The 7584-nt window shown below is 28.4% G+C and overlaps 1 protein-coding gene across 2 annotated transcripts in view; it reads left to right on the top strand.

Annotated features, from left to right (window-relative positions):
• The first annotated feature begins 1372 nt into the window (after nucleotides 1-1372).
• LOC106790547 (calpain-C) overlaps nucleotides 1373-7584 on the top strand; it is a 29843-nt gene continuing 23631 nt past the window's right edge. The window contains exons 1-2 of one of the 2 annotated variants that reach the window (XM_014755529.1): nucleotides 1373-1611; nucleotides 1926-2060. In XM_014755529.1, the coding sequence (XP_014611015.1) occupies nucleotides 2052-2060 (9 nt within the window). In that variant the 5' untranslated portion in view covers nucleotides 1373-1611; nucleotides 1926-2051. Of the gene's footprint in view, nucleotides 1756-1925; nucleotides 2061-7584 lie in introns of both variants that reach the window. The other variant, XM_014755528.1, reaches the window with a different exon arrangement.

Genomic DNA, 7584 nt, shown 5'->3' with positions numbered 1-7584 from the left:
TAAAAATGAGAAAAAACATTTTTGTTTTTTCAATTATTAATAACTAATTAAATAATTAATCAATAAAGTGTGCAATTACAGATTTTAAATGTGCAATTAATGTGAAATTAAGAGCACTTATTCATTTTTTTCTGCTTTTAATGTTCCTTGCTAGTGTTCCTACGGTATTCGATTTCCATAACATCGGTGAAGTTAGCTACCAGTAATAACAGATTTGTATTTTATCGATCGAGCATAAAGGTTAATATTTATTAGATTATACTTCTTTATCGTACCAAAACGAATTGAACTTCCATAACCTAAAAAATAACTTCAATTTGCGCGCGCATTATAAATAATCGACAACTTCGTGGTGTCGATTTTTCGGTCGCAGCTAACTTCACTTTCCAAAATGCGCGCCAAAAGAAGTATAACTTGAAAAATAAAAAAGCCCAGGAATTAAAATCACTTTTAAATGTTCTATAAGTATTATCTTTATTTAAATTTTATTATTTTCAATAAAAAGGTATATTAATTAGTACGTTTTAATAATTATTATTAAATTTACAGCATATTCTACAACTTGTTCTCAAAGAAATCAATAGTTGTCCCACGAATAAATATTTTAAACAAATTCAATGGTAACATACTTTTATTCATAGAAGAAAAACACTTCTACTCTTCAATAAATTCTAAATTTTCGTAGAATTTTGCATTGATATCGAAGAATTCAAAACGTCATAGCAATTAATCAAAATGACGAATGTCTTCTATTATTGTTTCCTCGATCACGTGTTATTATTTTGATATTATTCCACAGTCTCATCCTTCTTACGATCACTATACCTTGGTCTTACATGTTTACCAGTTACGATGATAAATTCTTACTCGGTACAAACTTCTCCGTCATTTTTCGATTACGAAATCGAATGACTCAATTTTAAAGAATTACTCACAGTCGAGTAACATTTTCAAAGATCATAAATTAATATTTTTTTAAAAATCACATAGAAAAAAATAAAATAAAACAATATTTTATGCACTCAATCGATGTTACAGTTGACAACAGATCCAAGATAACGTTAAAATGATGATTTTATCGTTGCCATGACATGTAAAAAGGGGGGGAAAAAAAGGTAAGTAGAAAAATATGTAACAGATGATAGATATAAATAATCTCTTTAAGTGTATTATATTACACGGGGTGAGGAAACGGGGTGGGGTCCCCTTTAACACGGGAGAATAATTTTCGATGCGAATGCTTGTTGTAGTAATAAACGCTAGCTATTATGATTGGAGGAAGCAAGCAAGGTGTTTGTGAGTTTGAGAGGAAAGGAAAAAGAATGAAAGAGAGAGAGAGAGAGAGGATCCAAATGCAGTAGCTGGAAGAACAGCAAAGGAGTAGGAAGGTTGTGATTCGAGTTCGAAAACGACGAGAAGAGAAAGAAGGAAGAGAAGGTAGTGGTTTAGTGGTGTTGGTTAAAGAGATGAAAGAGTAGTAGTAGTAGTAGTAGTAGTAGGAGGTGGAGGAGGTGGTGGTGATGGTAGTGGGGTGGTGGAGGAAGGTTCTGATCAGCTTTGGATCAGCTAGTGCCAGTCCACGTCCACTAGTCTACTCGCACTCTTTCATCGGTGAGTGTGGATTCGTGTCAGAATTTTTATCCCATTCGATTAATATTTTAATAACATTTGTTTAGTTTCATATCTATTAATATTTTTGTTTTATTGTGTGAAATAATATTTATTTTCATTTTCCCTTCAATTACTTGGAATAAGGTAAGCCTTCGATTCGATTATTATTGTTTTTTGTTCTTTTTTTCTTTTTAAATAAATAATTTCAAAATACTTTTTCTTCGTTTTATCTTTTTTATATTATCTTTGACTTTTTTTTTGTTCCTATCTTCGTTTTCTCCTTCATCTTTTCCCTTTTTCTCTGTTCTATTTAGTTTAAGAAAACAGTGATAAAGTGAAAGGGAGATCGTAGAAGTTTTAACGAGGAATTGGAAGATAAAGTCCTCCTCCTGGAGGGGGGTGGTGACATCGTTCAAGAAGAAACAGAATCGTGGCTACGGATGGTTAACGTAAGTTTCATTCATCGTATTATATTTTTATTATATTTCATTATCTTGCAACCAAATGAATTAATGTTTGTCATAATTATTAAGTAATCCCATTAAATGCAGAACTCGGTTAAGGATCGAATAATTATTCTATTAACGTTTAATTATTTTGATTAAATAAAAGAAAAAATAAAAGAATTTCGAGTCAAGGAAGTTGATAAGCGCATTAATAATTCGTTGGACGCATATATGCGTTCACAGTAACTCATAGGATTAAAATAAAAATTCGTCAGTAATAATTCACGAAAATTACTTAAAAAATAGAAATCAAGATTGGGTTCTTTTCTTATTGTCAGAAGAGAAAGGGGGCGAGGTAGGGGTATTGAAATTGATTTGTTTATTCAACAATATATCTCAAAACTTGGCTTGATTCGTTTAGTTTACTATGGAATTTCTAGTAAGGTGTGTCGGTTGCTTGCTATGCGACCAGAATGATTTCTTTCCGTGAAAGTCCCCTCGGAACAGCAGCAGCAGTAACAGTAACAGCAGCTCACGTTCCGAATCTAGCCGGTGAAACGAAAAGCATTTGAACTCGGTTACATTGAATGGTAACACCGTGGGTAAACTACGTGAAAATCATGAAAGTAAAATACAAATGAAATCGAGACACGTTTTGATATATCCGACAATGGCAGACTCTGACTGCAAATGCAGAAGACACTTTCATCGTAAATAAATAAAACGGGAACAAAATGATTTCAAATATATATATATGTATAATTCACAAGAGGAAAAGTTACTGCAAATGATGTTAAGAAAAATCAAACGTTTAATCAATATTTAAATTCATTAATAAGAAATAGAATTAAAAGTATCAATAGTTGATTGATTAATTAACAGAAGAAAATAATTATTTAAAGAATAAATATTATATATAAATATATATTACGAATGAAACGTCACACAGAGATAAAGTAACTTATCATAAAATATATAAATAAAATAGGATAATTATGTCCAGCATTGCACATAAGTTTCGATCGTTTTCACCTTACGTAATTTTCTTCGAAATCGTCATCAATACTCGTATCATCATTTTTATTTATTTCGAATACCTTAGAAAATTGATATTTCGATCATAAAATATTTTACGAATATGTTAACCTTTTAAAAAAAAAATGTCGAGTTTGAAAAAGACAATACGTATATAATTTCATAATAAATATATGATTTCGCGAAATTATACTTCTTTACGAATATAGCCTACATAACCTCAAAAATAACATCAATTTTCCCGCGCATCGTAAATAATCGACAACTTCGTGGTGTAGATTTTTCGGTTGCATCTAACTTCACTTTCCAAAAAGAAGTATAACTTCCAAAATATTATATATATTAAATATATAATATAATAAAATTTATTTTAATTATATATAAAAAATAATATAAAAGTTTTTAGACGAATCATTCATGAAAATTTCAATTTATTCATCAAATTTATTCATAACCAAAAAAGTAAACAACGAAATAATTATCTATCTATCTTTCGTTAAAAGAATTTGTAATAATAATAATAATGGATAAAACTTTGGACGAGTATTAATGAATAGGGAGAAATATAATCACCTGTTCTAAAGTCAGTACAAGTTTTTACAAGTTCCTCGATATGGTAGAGGAACATCGAAGTCGACCAACGCGTTTCTACCTCGCGTAAAGTTCTTCTTCTCCTCCACCTTCACAAAACCGGGTCTTCTTCTTCTCTCTGCGACCTCGAAACACACAAATTACGAAGGCACGAACAACGATGAACGTTTATACGAACCAATAAGAGGCCAGGTCTTCTTCTTTCATTTTCTTCCTCTTCCTCTTCTTCTTTTTCTTCTTCTTCCTCATCTTCTTATTTTTCTTCTTATTCTTATTTTTCTTTCATACCTTTGAATTGAGCCATTATACCACGTGAATTTTCATACCAAGCAGATCATTTTAATCCTCAATGCGAAATTTATAACTAAAAATAATATTTAAGTACCCCCGTTTTATCAAACGAGATCGAGAGTTCAAAACAATTGTGATTAGAATAATTAAAAAACGTTTTATTTAATTAATTAATTTAATTTAATTATAATTATAATTATTAATATTAATATATTAGTTTAATATTTAATTAATATTAAATATAAGCTGATAGACAATATTTTTTGAATAGAATTCATTTTCAAACAAATATTTTATATAAATTCACGAAACAATTGCTATAATAATAATAATAATTATTTAGTAAAGTCATGCACACATGTGCGAGTGATAATTAGAGTTTTAATTATGAATCATTTTATTTTCTCGTATAGTAATATAACATTTAACATTGTCACGTTAATACTCACCCTTTTTAAGAATTTTTTAAGAATTTAAACAAATTTTCTAAAATCAACAGCACACTATTGATCAACTATTCAACAATTAAACGTACTCATTATTGTTTAACTTTAGTTTTTCTACAATAAATAATTTTATTTGTAATAATATTAATATATTACAATGCATTATATTTTGTTAATACATTATGAAAATGTTTCTCGTGTTAACGACACTTGGATTCAAGATATCATAGTTGGTTAGGACAGTAAAGAAAGATGGTGGAAGAGAAAAAGGGATACGATGAACTCAAGAAGAATTCTCAAGGACATTGACAAAGATCCGTTCTTGTTCATTTTCTCGTTCTTACGTCAATTCTTAAACGGTTATATTATAAAATAGAAACAAAATTTCAAACTGAAAAATTATTAATTAACAAATATTTTCCTTAGAAATCATCAGCCATTTTATAGACTTCGCATGAATAAGAAACTATTTCTATCGACAATTATTCGAGAAGAATAAAATTGGATCGTAAAAATCTATGAACGAACTGTTCCGGAATGCATCGGGAAAGTTCAAGCGTGATTTGCGAAAGTGCATCAACCTCGAACACGATTAAAAAAATATATTTAAATAAGAATATTATTTATTCGAAAGTAAATAATATTGAATCAGTATAAAGTTGTAATATTATTTAATCGGATTTTTATTCTCAATATATTTAAAATAATATTGAAAACACACAGAGACAACAACAAAACAAAATAAAATGCATAATTTTTATTCTCAAAGGGAAACGCGCGTATCCGTTTTTGCAACATTTCAAATGATATGCAATATACTTGAATAATTAAAATGAAAACTGGATAGAAAATTAATATAAAAAACAAAAAGAAAAAGGTTGAATATAAAACGTAAACGCGTGTCGTTATACCTACTTTTATAATTAAATTCCGCGTTTAACCGACTTCACGCTTATCCGACGTTGTTCCGGTCCCGTTCAGATCGAACCACCGTATTGTAACAGCTTTTACCATTTGTATCTAGTTATGAAATCAAATCTTACGATTTAAATGGCACGATAAACTCATGCGAGAATTATTAATAACGCATTGGAAAGAAAAAACACTTTTTTTTGGAAAATCATTAATTAATTTCCATGGAAAAAAGTTTTTTCTAATTTTTAATCATTGAATCGCATAGAAATAGGAGACTTATAATTCTAAATTGTCTTAAATACATATATTTTATAAGATTATCTACTGTAAAACTTATTTTACACGCTTCTTGAATATACGACTAGTATATATTTTTATTTGGTATAAATATTGAAAGCATTTTTTCCTATTCAAACGAAAACAAAAGTCAAAGTGATATTTTTGTATTTTAACTTAATTAAATATTATTATTATTATGTTTTTCTCAGCTTTGTGTGTATGTAACTTATGATATATCTTATATCATTTTATTCATCAATTAATATTTTTAGAAATTAATATTTTAAAACATTTTTAACATATAAGTTCATAAGAAGAAATGAAATAAATTATTCAGACATTACTTCTTTCTTTTGCTTAGATATTTTTATTTTCTTTTTTGAATGTATTGATGAATGGTCCATAGTTTAAAGCCTGTCCATCAGGATATTTACAGGGTTGAAGGGTACTCTGGTACGAAGGCCACTTAAAATATTCTTTCCTTTCCTGTTTTTTTTATCGACGTCCAGGCAAATCACTACATCGCAAATCTTAAAAAAACAAATCACGTTTTTGCACGTGTACAAAAAGAAAACGCGAAGAAGAATAAAAAGAATAAGAAGAAGAAGTAATATCGAAAGAAAAGAGACGAAGATAGTCACACGTCTCGATCATTCGAACGATAACGTTAAAACGCTTGCACAAATTTCCGGTATTCTTAGAAGGAGTGGGAACACGAGCTACGGCTTACAAGTTGCTTCATTATCGTGTGAAGGCATCTTTAACGATACCTATACTCCTATTACTCGAAAAACAAAAAAAAAACAAATAGGCAAATATACCTACTTTCAAGCATAAGAAATTTAAATTAGCACGGAAATGATTCAAATATATATATGTGCTTTTTTGTTCCTTGTAATTTTCAATCACCAATTGCAATCGTCGATTGTCATTTATGTGTATTGTAAAAGAAACAACACGTTTTTACATTCATTAAAATAAAAGACAATAGATAATGATAAATAAATATTGCATAAAAGGATTGTAATGTTTCAAACGTAACACATAGAAACTTATTTTTATCAGTTTCATTCAATTTTATTTTTATTATACTCACATATGTTTCCCGGTCACTCCCATATTTTATTTGGAAATTACTTTTGTGTAATTATAATTATAATTTAATTTTTGTACGATAGTTTAAAATCAATTAGATTTCTTTAAAAGTAGAGGAAACACGTAGATATTATAGAAAATTGTTTATTACTTAACATCATTTTGATAATACTATTTTCTAAGGACGGATTATACGAACTATATGGTTTAGGTTTTCATTTCAAATCGCATTTAACTTACTACGAGTGTAACGAACAAATAAAACAAGAAAATAAATGAAAAAAAAGAAAGACAGAGTGAAAACGATGGTGTCTCGTGCACCTAAAGTCACGTTCGCAACACCGGAGAAAGTGTCTCTAACGAGTGGAACGAATTCGGTTCGACGATTTATTCATAATCTAAATTATAGTGATTTTCCTCGTCCCACAATTCCTCGATCTTCGACAAGAATTTATATATTCTTACGTGAAACACGAATAGATTTTTATCAAAACTCATTTGAGGGAACATTTTTATTCAATTAATTTCCACAGTCATAAACCAAAAAATAGATTAATATATACCCATGTACCAGTATATACCATGTATAAAACAAACATAAAATTCTTCTTCCTCATTTTATTAGGACTTTGTCTTGTTATAATAGCAATACAAACATAAAATTGATTAATATAAATAGATTTATACATCATGTTCATATAAATTATATTAAATTAGTTATTATATATAGATCTGATTAACATATAACTGTAAGTTTATAAATTGCATAACAAAGTTCACAACAAAGTGATAAATCTTCTACAATATACTAAATTTACTAAATATACAATACTAGTCATCTAGAATATAATATAACTAAAAGATTTTGTGCATGT

Source organism: Polistes canadensis, unplaced genomic scaffold, assembly GCF_001313835.1.
Source record: "Polistes canadensis isolate GaletaPanama2010 unplaced genomic scaffold, ASM131383v1 scaffold_245, whole genome shotgun sequence".
Taxonomy (NCBI): Eukaryota; Metazoa; Arthropoda; class Insecta; order Hymenoptera; family Vespidae; genus Polistes; species Polistes canadensis.
The sequence above is the reverse complement of the archived record's forward strand: the minus strand, read 5'-3'. Positions and strand labels throughout refer to the sequence as shown.